General features: G+C 44.5%; 1 protein-coding gene across 1 annotated transcript; it reads right to left on the reverse strand.

Annotated features, from left to right (window-relative positions):
• Window positions 1–531: 531 nt before the first annotated feature.
• LOC128068954 (pregnancy-associated glycoprotein 1-like) lies at window positions 532–9,537 on the reverse strand. Its single transcript, XM_052662234.1, has 9 exons — window positions 9,437–9,537; window positions 8,196–8,346; window positions 7,097–7,214; window positions 6,834–6,952; window positions 5,338–5,531; window positions 4,305–4,421; window positions 2,578–2,719; window positions 2,392–2,490; window positions 532–684 (listed from the first exon to the last, which is right to left on the reverse strand). Exons 1-9 carry the CDS (start codon window positions 9,535–9,537, stop codon window positions 532–534), a joined length of 1,194 nt encoding a protein of 397 aa, XP_052518194.1.
• Window positions 9,538–12,648: the final 3,111 nt, after the last annotated feature.

Here is a 12,648-nt window from a genome sequence, read left to right on the forward strand (position 1 = left end):
GTCTCTGAGCTTCTTTTCTTATGGGTTAGACTTCAGGATACAAAACCCTAGGGCAGGTAGCTCTGGAGTTCCTCACTAGGTGTAGAAGCCTCAGGGAAGAAAGCTGTCAGGCTAAGACAATCAAAGAAGAGAGAGGAGAAACAGCAAGGATGAAAGAGAAAACTGATGACTTCTGATTTCTTGGGTCCAGTCACTGAGATCTTTGGATCTGCTCTGGTTCCTATGTTCCAGATCCCCAGAATCCAGCCAATAAGTTCCCCGTTTCCTTGAAGCCAGTTGGAGTTGGGCTCCTCTCAGTTGTGCCTCAGACTTGGCACCAGATGCTTCTTGATCATTATGTACCTCCCAGACACAAACAGAGGCACCCATTTGTTTTAGCACCATTAAGAGTGAAACCTTTTATTCTTTACTGAGAATAGGGTTTGCAGATCACCAGATGCAGTTCACCAGCATCCCTGGGCAAGAGTGCCCTAAGTTTTTGCCAGTGTGTGTTTGGAGCAGCTTGATTGATTCCTCAACCAGTCCAAGCATTTACGCTGCCTGAGCCAGGCCAATCCTGTTATTTCCTCGATCATAAACTGAGAAATACAGCCTCAGGAAGACGTCACCCAGGACCCAGGTCTCTGTGTGTTTAAAAACTTCTGTGCCTCCTTTAAAGGTGCTAAAGCAGCCGCCTTGAGAATCCTAGGGGAGTTAGAGACACATACCAGTCAGCCTGAGCCCTTACCTGCGACTCCCCCCGATATCCAGACTCAGCACACTTCTTCATTTTATTTCCCTTTTTTGGTAAGTATCAGGTGATTTTCTCAGCAGCTGGGGATGTGATGGTTCATCCAAAACAAAAAGGGCCAAAACATGTGATTGCCAGAAGGAAGGGTGTGGGTGAGAGGAGGACAGGGAGTAGGGGATTATCAGATGCAAAGTAATATACAGAAGAATGATAAACAACAAAGTCCTACTGAGAGCACATGGAAATATATTCAATATCTAGTGATAAACTGTAATGAAAAAGAATAAGAAAAAGAATATATATTTTTGTATGTGTATAACTGAGTCAGTTTGCCATGCAGCAGAACTTAAGGCAACATTGAAGATTAGTCATACTTCAATACAAATTTTTTAGAAAAAAACAAGAGTGTCCCATAGCTCTCTTCACACTCTCTTGTTTCTTTCCTACTGACTTCTGATTCTTGTTTTCCTTGCAGATATTGCTGGTTCTTCTTTGTCCCCACAACCTGTTCTTTATAAAAACCTTCATTTTTGTATTCGAGTGTAGGTGTTAACAATATTTTGAGTTTCAGGTGGATGATGAAGTGACTCAGTCATACATATACATGTATCCTTGTCCCAAAGATACCCCTCCCATCCCGGCTGCCACCTAACATTGAGCAGATTTCCCTGTGCTACAGTAGCTCATTGTTGGTTATGCATGTTAAATACATTAATAGCAGTTCTCACAACACGTTCTTTAAGTCTTCACTCAGGCCCTCTGGGAAAACTCCTTGGAGCCACACTAACCTTCTTTGGTCACTCCAGGAATGGCTGGGTGATTCACTCTCATGCTCCACCCCCACTGGTCAGTCTGTAGCCCTCATCACCCCTAGAAAGTCCCCATTGCCCCTTTGCAGAGCACCTTTGGTGCCATTTGCATGAAATCTAGTGTAGATTTGCCTAGAGACAAGCAGGCCCCCTTATTGTGCTATGAGTCTGCGGGGTTAGAATTACTGAAATTGCCTCTCTTCCTCAAAGCCTTCTTTGAGCCCATCAGCCTGCTCTGAGCTCCCACAGGGAGCTGACATGAAGCCTCCCCCCTGTGTCAGGGCTGTACAGTCACTGTGCACCCTTTGGTCACCTTAGCATCCAACTTACCCACAGAGGGCTTAGGTATCCCAACTCACAAAGGGGGCACATGGGCGTAGCAACAGAAAGATGCAGCTGAGACTAGGGTATCCAAACAAGGAAAACTTCGAGAAGGGAAAGGAGACTGTTAATCCCTATAGTGGGACAGCACATTGGGATTGTCCCCAGCCATTCTCCTTGTCACATGGCCTATTTCAGGGATTGCTAGAGCTGACTTTCTGTGTTCATGCATCTGAGGGCTCTGATTGAACTGAAGTTCTCCAAGGCTGAGGTCCTTAGTGTTCCCCTCTTCTGGTGATTCATACCAGGCCAGCACGGGGTGGTGTCTCCACATCTATTTCAGGAAGATCAGTGCCCCAGACTGACCTTTACTCTCAAGTGGTTGGTTTTGTGGGAGGCACTGACCCAGGTACAGGGGCTCAGGAGCATCTGCCATGGTGTGACATGGCCTGCAGAGGGTGCCTTCCTCCCTGAACCAGCTAAAGGGTTTCTGCAAGTTCAGAGAACCAGCCCTCAAGGCTGTCCCCTCACCTTGAGGATGTAGGCTTGAGCTGGCAGCGTGTAGTTGATGCCATTGATGGTGAAGATAATAGAGGGCAGGATATTGATGGTAGAACAGGAAACGTAGTGCTGTTAGAGAGAGAGGGAGAGAGGTTGGCCCTGGAGATCCTTGTGGTGTGTGGAGACTGAGAGTGACCCTGTGGCATGACCCTTCACCTTGGGACCCAGGGGCGTGGCGCCGATGAGCCTCTGAATGTTAGTGACCAGTCTTGTTGGGCCGTCGATCAATGATGTCCCTGTGTCCACGAGGGCCTCACAACCGCCAGAACAACCAATAAGCTTTCCTTTCATGGAGATGCTGAGAGACAGTGGAACAAAAAGAGCATCAAGGTAACTCTGAGTCTCCCCAGAGCTGCCCCCTTCCCGACTGTCTCCTGAACAGCCCTTCAGAGATGTCAAGGCGACATCTCTCTCCCTGACTCTTTTACTTTGTTCTCGACCTGACACCTTCCTTGACATCTTTGAATGCAATATTTGAATACACCAGGCTCTTTTGTACCTTGACACAGCTGGCCTTCCTTCCTAGAAGACACCCCTCTCCTTTGACTAGCAAATTTCTTCTCCTATTCCAGATTCCAGCTTAACTGTCATGGTTTCAGTGAAGTCTTTTCCTCAGTGTACATCAGTCTCCTGTCTTGGTCATTCTCTGTAGACCCTTCCTCATGTCTAGCATGTACCAAAGTGACAATTCACTATGTCTGTGAGGCATTTCTTGTACATTTGCCTTCTCAGATGTGAGGGTAAGTTTTTTTCTCATCACATCCCTAAAGTGCCTGGCCCAGAGTGGATGCACAATGCTTGTCTGTTGAATGAGTGAATGAAGACTGTGAAAATTATGAATGAGGACCACCAGAACTGTATCTGGTGTCGAACAAAAATGGGTCAAATACACAGTGAAGATGGAGGTTCCCTGCAACAGCAGATTCTCATGGGGTGGAGGAGACCAGCTGCCCTGGGAGAGGGTATCTTCCAGCACTGCTCACTCACCCAGCTCAGACACTGATGCCCTGGCCAGGCGATACCTGAGTAGCCCAGGGGACCTCCAAAGGACAGGTCCGCATTTGTCTGAGGATACTACACAGAATCCCATCAATTATTGCCCCTTGTTCTCAAGCCATTCCTAGATCCCACCTTCCTGTTCTCCCAGTTACAGCAGCTTCTCCACTGTGTACTTAGGATAAACAATAGGTAGCTAGGTTAAGTGGGGTGTCTTATTATGAGTCGCTTTCAGATCTCAAGACTGTGGCCAACCTCTCTCCACTGCTGGCTAGCTTCTCCCTAAGGAGACCAGTTTTCCCCCATTTGTTCAGGATGTTCCCTATGTTTAAATTGACATTTATATGAACTGAGAGCTTCCTCAGTCCTGTGTAAACATGGACAGTTGGTCATCTTATCACAGCTCTGTTCAGGCTGAGGAAATTCTCCCTGATTCTCTTTTCACCACACTGTAGGGTCCGCTAACCATGTTCCCCACCTCACACTCAGGGGTGAAACCCTCCCCCAGCTGCACAGGCCTTTATGAACCCTGTTAAGGACCCTGGAGAGAGCCCTGGTCAGGAGGCCTGAGGCAATTATGAATCCATGGGTGGTTTTTGTATCTGCGTGTTTCTGTGTTTGTGTGTGTATTTGTATGTGGCTCTGTGTGTTTGCTTGTGTGTCCATCTGCCTATGCAATGTATGTCTCTGTGTGTTTGTATGTATCTGCTTGTGTGTTTATATGTGCCTGCCTTTGTGTTTGTGTGTGTCTGTGTGTCTGTATGTGTCACCGTGGATGGTGTATATGTCTGGTGTATGTCTGTGAGTGCATTTGTGTGTGTCTGCTTTGTGTCCGTGTACTGATGTGGGAGCATCACTTGGGGTGACCCTCAGAGGGAGAAGCTTACTGGTCTATCTTTATACGCCAGTCACCCACTCGGGACAATGGTATCCAGTTGAGCTGTCCCTTGTAGTAGGCTTTGTCCACGCCACCCAACATCAGCACACTGCTGTTCACCGTGCGTCTGTAGAAAGAAGGAAGAGGGTGATTCTTGGGCGACAGTAACACCTGCACTGTCAGGACTGTGCTTGTCCACCCATCAAGGCCCTGATAATGTCCCTACTTACAGATGCAGAAATTGAGGCTATGAGCGATTGTAAACTGGACCAAGGTCAGTTACTGACTAATAAGTGGCACAGAGGAGGGTAGAACCTGGGCCACCTTCCCTGGGCTCCACCTACACAAGCTTCTGAAGAGTTCTGGACCTTCTGTGACCTGAGTGCTCAGAGATACCCTCAGAAGACAGTGTGTTGAAGGTTTTGGCTTCCCCTTGTCTCAGGCCAGAAAAATCAAGGCCTGAAAGTGCTAAAGGTGTGAGTTCAGGCTCACCCAGGGTTGGCACCACTAGCCTGTGACCTGTGCTGTCCATAGGGCCCCACACTCAGTAGGGGACTCAACCTCTGCTCTCCCTGGCTTCAAATCCCAATACTTGTTGAAAAAGGATTCCCACACTTTCATTTTGGGTCCCACACTTCTGTTTTGCACTGGCTCCTGCAAATTGTGTAGCTGATCTGGGCTCCCAGTGAAATGTTAATGAGGAAGGAAAGATTTTCACCATCCCTCTCTTTCCATCCATTTCGAAATCATCAGTAAATCTTGTTGCCTTTTCTTCCAACTCACATCCTGATACCTTGCATTAGTCTTCATCTCCACTCACCCCCTACTCCAAACCGCTGCTCTTGAACCCAGGAGCATGATTGTGTTTCAACAAAGCTTTATTTATAAGGGCCAGTAATGATGCAAGGTGGGGCCCTGGGGCCATAGTTTTCCTGGGTTAGATTATCTCTCAGGATACTTCTGTATCAAGTGTTCGATAATTTTCTTGCAACTGAAACATCTTAAGCTAATTTGGAGAGAGGGCTTGTCCAGCTCAGACTTACTTGCTCAAGTAGAAGGCAAAGATCGGCTCAGAAATGGCACCTTGTTTCTTCAGGTTGTCAAAGATGGGGATGGCTCCTAAGACGGAGCTGTTGGGGTAGTTCAAGCCCAAGACGCCATCAAAGGGTAACCCATTAAATCCATACTCCTCCAGGCTTAGACCAAATGGCTGGTCAGTACTTACAAGGTTCCCAATCTGAGGGAGAGAAGAGTGTTCCCACTTACAGATTTGTGAAGTAGGGCTAGGACTGGGCTAGGGTGCCTTGCCATTAAATCCTTAGAGAAGAACTGAGGCTGGGCTGTGTTTTTGGTAGACCTCAGATGGTTAGACCAAGCTAAGGAGAATTTGGATTCCATTTGTGAGGGGTTGTGGATTTTACAGTATTGTAAAGTAAAATAAAGTAAAAATAAAAATAAAAAAAATAAAACAACAACGACAACAACAAAACAAACAAACAACAACAAAAAAAATCTGCCCCTCTGAAAAAACATCTGCCTGAGTCAAATTGGCTTCAATTCTTCTGTACAGTTGGGGCAAAAAAAAAAAAAAAAAAAAACAACACGTCAGGACAAGACCTAATGGTGCCCCGTTTGGGACAATATAAGTAGAGAGAAGAACAGTCTTCTCTTTGTCATCACTATGACCTCATGACAGAAATGGACTGAATTCACTATAATATACTGTGGATTCTGCATCTGCCCAGGAAGACAGATGCCAAAAATACAATGTTGCTTGCAGGGTTCTATGAAGATACTGCCTGGGAAATACACTTTTGGGGACATGTGTGTGTTTGTGTGAGTGTTTGTGAGAGAAAGAGAATAAAAGAGAGAGGAGAACTACTCAGGTACTTTGAGAGAGGGAGGTCATAAGTTTTATTAGACTCTCAAAGGTCCCCAAGAGTGAGAACTCATTTATCAGGCCTCTCTGACATCTCTGTACCACTTCTTTCCATCTTGGATATTGGAAAGACTTGACTGCCACCAGGGTCCCCAGATCAGTTTGATTCTGCCCCCAAATACCCCATGGCAACTTAAGTCCTGAAAAGCCAGCCCAGCTCCACTGCTTACCACATGTGTGACCTCTGCAAGGCCCTTGCTGTCTGCACCTCAATTACCTCATCTGTATTATGAGCTAATCAAAGTACCTGCTGTGTAGGGTTGTTGCAGGATTAAACCAGTTACTACCCGAAAGTGCTTGGAACATTCTGAGAATTTAAAAGTGGGTGCTTCCCCCCTTCCTCTTCTAGCTCCCAGCAAAATGAACCTTGAACTGCTTATGGGCAGAGGAGCTGCAAGTCCACATCCCAAGGTGCTCTCTGGGTTAGCTAATCTGGGAGTTTGTATGTCACCATGGGTGCTGTCGTCCCAGGCACAGGACCCTGTGGGTAATCACTAGGGGAGTTAGTGTAGGATGGGTCCTGCCAGCTGGTCCTGCATCTTTTTTGTAGCTGTGGTCACTTCGTTCCCAGTCCTGACTCAGCTTCTGTTTACACGTTACCCGAATGGTGTCATAAACAAGATGTCCCTTTATTCTCCCAGATCCATAGGTGATTTCAAAGGGCTTGGTTGTATGCCGGTAGGTGGAAGACTCCCGATACTTGAAGGTAATGTGTGAATCTGCAGACACAAGAGATGAGTGTCAGAGAGTGACACTGTCAGATGAGTCAGACACACTGTCAGATGAGTGTCAGGTGCCAGTGATGAAAAAGGGGGGTGTCAGACAAGTAAAAGATGGGTGGGTTGGGAGGTGTCTGTACTCACAACAGGCGGGACTGGTGCAAAAGTTGGAGAGCACCCACAAGTCAGATGAGCCTGTGTCAAACACAACCCGGAATTGCTGAGGGGGTGTTCCAATGGTGATGTTACCCACGTAGGCCATCTATGGGGACCAGGAAGGGTGGGTTAGTGTAGATCTGGCTCCCCTCGATTTCCACACTGCTGCCTCCCTCTGGGTGTCACATGTCTCCTGAGAGCACTCTCCAACCACCATGAAGTTCACAATCTTTCTCAGAGAGGTGCCTGCATTTGATATTTTTTCCTGCACTACACAGCATGAAGGATATTCACTCTATGACCAGGCATTGAAGAAGTACCTCCTGCATTGGAAGCCCAGAGTCATGACCATTGGACCCCAAGGGAAGTCCTGGTGCTTCCATTTGAGAAGCTTTCTAGTCTCTCCAAACCCAGCCTGAGCACCTCCATCTACAGGAGGTCCTCTTTGATCAATACCACTCTCTCCCTCTAAACTCAAACCACATCCAATCAACACCACGCAGGTGACCCTTTCATTTGACATGTATTTACTCTTTGCCTCGCTCCCAGGCTGGCCTGGGCATTCTTGAAAGCAGAATGAGCCCTTTTTTCCTAATCTAATAAAAATAATCACAGTTAGATTCTTATGTTATTACACAGAATAGGGGTTTGGTAAATTTTTACAGCTGTGGTTCTTGCACCTGTGGAAGTTGAATTCCTCTGCCTGGGGATTCACAATTACTTTGCAGTTGGCTTTACCTTTTGATTAGAGATGGTCACCCTTTATCTGTAACTGAGTGCCTCACTTAGTTCAGAAAACAATCTCCCTCAAACTAATGACACATTTCTGACACAGAAATGGAGGTTTACCTGCCACAAAAATGGATGTTTACCTGCCACCTGGTCATTGCAGGGCCTAGTCACCACAGGCCAAGAGTGGAGGATGAGAATGCCTTCTTCTCTGGGAATGGGGTCCCTGTTCCCCAGTGTCCCTGCCTTCTGCCCCTGCCCCAGCCCCAACATCTGATCTGCTACTTGCAGATGAGCCCTAGTGCTAAGCCACACCCCCAGGGGGCGCGGGGGAGCACCATCCTCCCAATAGACTCACATCCAGGAAGTTCCTCATGGGTACAGAAGCTATTTTTGAGTTACGAGTAGAAATCTGGGCCAGTCTATAAGCGTATTCCTTCAGGAAATTGTTCAGCAAGCTTTTTTCATTGAGGGTTTCTTGCACGACGTTCACTTTCATTAGAGGTATTCTTTCACCAATCATTGGGGAAAGAAAACAAAGAAGAAGCAACAATTAGCTGTATCTGTTAAGGTATAAATGTCATTGTAATGGCACTGTGTATTTTCCAATCATTTTTATAAGTGTCACATTATTATCAGAACTTTATGCATATACCATGGGAAATACATAGATTTGAAAATAGGTTCTGTTCTGTAATCTTGGGTAAGCCATATGACCATGTGGGGTCTCAGTCTCTCCCTTGGTAAAAAGGTGGAATGTAATAATTCCCACCCTCCAAATAGAATATTTGGGGGATAGGTGAAGTGATGGATATAAGGTACCTGATAAATAGGAAGTCTCAACAGTGACAGCCATTAGCATTGCTGTTGCCATCCCACTGTATCTTTCTCATAGAAGCTCAGGGAAGGAGGTAGAAGTGGGATTCCTGTCCTCGTTTACAATGGAAGAATTTGAAATGCAAGAGGTTTGTGAGTTGGCTGTGGTCACACTGCTTGTCAGATATAAAACAGTGTATAAGTAGCTATTCCACTCATTCTCTAAGTTGAAATAGAAGAGAGAGTTGAAAGAAGAATCTAGGAGATAAGGAACAAGTTAGGGAAATTCAGAGGCTCGAGAAGGAAGGATGAGTCAAGTGAAATTTAAAAGAAAGGAAAACAACACAGAGAGAAATACACTCACAGAGACTTCCAAGGAGATGGAGAGATAAATGACAGTGATACAGAGATGCAGACATAGGCATATACACACTGAAGTAGAGAGAGAACAAAGAGGACATGTTGAATACAATGTAGAAGAAGTGCTATTCCACAGGACCACAACTACATCTGCATAGACTGTGCACTGAACAATTGCAAGGAGTTCCATTTTCAATAGATCGTGAGATGACTGGACCCCAAGAGTTGTGCAACCATGCAAATCTACACCAAGACCCTTGCTACCTTCCTATAGCAAGGTACTTATCAATAAGTAAGAAGTGAACTTTAAGACTGTCAGGGAAATATTCAATTCTCTTCTAAACCTGATGGGTGGAAGAATAATCAGATGAAAGGAAAAATCCGAGAAAGGAAGATGCTGCTGCTTACAGTCCCCATACTTACTTGACTATGCACTCTGAGAGGGCCACCAGCCCGAGGAGCACAAGCCACTTCATGTTTCTTTCCTGGCTCCAGGTACTCAAAGAAGTTTGGGTTCCTAGCATGTAGTGGTGACCAGGAGCTCCCAGTTATATATGCTCTGACCTGCACTAATTTTCCCCTTTAGGCCACTAAAAGACCTGAAAAAAACAAATCTCAAGATAAAATCTTTACCTCTATCAGTGTCCTTGGCGAGTGGACTTTGAAGCTTCTCAGAATACAGAGAATTCAACTGTAATCTCTTCTTTGAAGCTTGGCTGGAAAATCAAACTGATCTGCATGGACATCTAAGAAGATGGAGAATCTTGCCTACTTGGAGAAAAAACTGCTAAGAACATCATGAAAATGGATACTAGTGGCCATGCTCAACATTCGTGGTTTCATGTCATCTTCCTAGCCACTTCATGAGATATGCATTTCTGTCTTCATTGGAGAAGAGATTGCTAGGAGGATAAGTTGTCAAATGGCAAAGTGAAGACTTCAGGGACAGCCCAGGGACATACAACTGGCTTTAGGTAGTGGGTCTAATGGCAGACATCAGGGGCACCTATGGTGCCAGTCTGCATCAAAGATTTAGGGCAGAGCAGTACTTCAATTGCATGCTTTCAGTATTGGAAGAAATGTCATATGCATCCACAAGATATTTTATATCATCCAACAAATGTACAAGGAAGAAGTGTGTGCTGGTTTCTGGGTAAGAGGCTTCAAAGTAAAAGTTGATCAAGACAAAAATAGTGTTTACCTTATGTGAGCTAGCAGTCTAGTTCTCACCAACTCATGGCCCCAGGCAAGAGATATGATACTAGGACTAGGTTGCCATGTTGGACCCTGGGTAGCACAGGCCTTACCACTGGGAGCAGCCTTTCCTCCACTTCAACCATGTGGAAAGCAGGTTGTATATTTATGTACAATATACTGATTTTAATATTAGCAACTAATTTTTTTTCCCTGAAAAAACAGTGGGCATGAAATCTCCACAGCGATGTGCTAGAATCAGCCTTCAGTCTCTGCAGGTTTTTATTTCTGGCCTAGAGTTGGGAGTGCCCTGGGGAAAGAAGGTATGTAATTCAAGTTGGATGATTTCCAAAGGGACTGAATGCATACTAAACATGTTTGTTTCCTTTCTATTTATAAAGAAAGATCATTAGGAACATACAAACCAGCAAATTTAACTGCTGAAGATAAATGGAGATATTTTGGGTGTAATTTTTCCATAGGGTCTATGCCATGAAAGATTTTGTCTGCCACACGAAACATACAAAAAATAATTTTGAAATGTCTTACCAATCAAAGAACACAAAACAACTGCGGCAGCCAAAGTAAAGACAATCGGGTTTAATGACTCATCCAGGACTTTCAGGGCCTATTCCGGCATGAGATCTATTCATGCCTGTCCCTTGAATACAACAGGAGCCTCTCCTGGTTGCCAAATGTGTATAGATGGGGCACTGTGATTTAATCCTCATTTTTGCATATTGTTTAAATTCAGTTTTGGTGGTTAAATTCCAACAAGGGTAATATCACATCACTGACAAATGACAAATGTATATGCCCCTTGAACGATGGTGTTGGAGAAGACTCTTAAAAGTCCCTTGGACTGCTAGGGGATCAAACCAGTCCATCCTAAAGGAAATCAGTCCTGAATATTCACTGGAAGGACTGATGCTGAAGCTGAAGCTCCAACTGTTTGCCCACCTGATGGGAAGAATGGACTCATTGGAAAAGACCCTGATGTTGGAAAAGATTGAAGGCAGGAGGAGAATAGGAAGACAGATGATAAGATGGTTGGATGACATCACCATCTTGGTGGACATGAGCTTGAGCAAGTGCTGGGAGTTGGTGATGGATAGGGAAGTCTGGCATGATGCAGTCGATGGGGTTGCAAAAAGTCGGACAGGACTGAGTGAAATAGAGGAGAAAGAATAACAAATCTAATTGTATCAAGTTGGTGACTAGCTGCATGTAACAACATATTAATTAAGTGTCTTTAAAATTCAAATTATGACTACATTCAAAGTGGAATATCTTCTAATGACAACCAAAAATACTGCCCATCCAAAAGAAAACCAAAGAAAATGAAAAGAAAATAAATCTGAAACTATGTTCAACAACCTGCTGTTCCGATTTTGTTTCTGTTATTGTAACAGAATCATATGTCTCTTAACAGGTAAAAGAAAGTCAATAATTAAAACTAATATTGTTCTGAAGAATCACTTTCATTGGTTAGAAAAAGAGGTTCACACATAACATAAAGAAGTTTAATTAAAACCCTACTGTCTTAAAGCATAATTTTGTGCCAACTAATTATATTCCTTTTTATTTTATTTTTTAGGGTAAATGTACTTCTTATTCTGACCAATGTAGAGCTTAGAAGCAATGACAACTTGATAACAGTGACTATTCTGAGGTCTAACATGCAGCTTCTAAATGTATTTCCCAACAGACAATCCATAGATTCTTAAAGAGATGGCTGATTTCAGGACTGGGTCAAGAAATGCACAAAATAATCTTGGGAATCTTGAAGAACCAGAAACCTGAGGGACTTCAAAGAGCAGTGGGGACTGGACAGAAATTTTAGGAATCCAAATGAAAAAGCCAAATATCTACCAGTTTGTTGGGCAGGATGATGTTTCTGCTTCTCAACACACTGTTTATGTTCCTCATAGCTTTTCTGCCAAGAAGCAAAACACTTCTGATTTCATGGCTGCAGGCAGCATCCAGAAATCTGTCACTGTTTCCACATTTTCTCCTTCTATTTGCCATGAAGGATGGGCCTGGATCCCATGATGTAGTTTTTTAATATTTAATTTTAAGCTGGCCAAATGTGTCCAAATGTTAATAGGCAACATCTAATTTGTCACTGTGACAGATTGCTAGGGCACCAACTCACCATCCTGAGCATTGAGAAAGGAAAATAATCATCAATATTTATGCTATTTTTGTTTCTATTAAGCATAGGTTATGTAACTACAAACAGTTCTAGGAAAACAAGCTAGACTGTCCTTTCTGGGGGTGATGAGAGAGTGATAGGGAGCAGCTATAATACAGATGAAGCCTCACTGGCCTGCAGCTCACCTCCTGCTGTGGAGGTCTGGTTCCTAATAGACCAAGGACAGGTGCTGAATCTGGCCCACTGTGCTGGTATTGTGGACTCCTGCTCTAAACCCAATAGTGGG

This window comes from Budorcas taxicolor, chromosome 25 (genome assembly GCF_023091745.1).
Source record: "Budorcas taxicolor isolate Tak-1 chromosome 25, Takin1.1, whole genome shotgun sequence".
NCBI classification, from domain to species: domain Eukaryota; kingdom Metazoa; phylum Chordata; class Mammalia; order Artiodactyla; family Bovidae; genus Budorcas; species Budorcas taxicolor.

Excerpts from the sequence above, each read along its gene's own strand:
- LOC128068954 (XM_052662234.1), bottom strand. The coding sequence starts at position 9,537 with ATGCTAGGAACCCAAACTTCTTTGAGTACCTGGAGCCAGGAAAGAAAC. Across the intron at positions 6,953-7,096 it reads TTGCACCAGTCCCGCCTGTT|ATTCACACATTACCTTCAAG; the intron begins GTGAGTACAGAC and ends TTGTGTCTGCAG. Across the intron at positions 685-2,391 it reads CTCAAGCCTACATCCTCAAG|GATTCTCAAGGCGGCTGCTT; the intron begins GTGAGGGGACAG and ends TAACTCCCCTAG.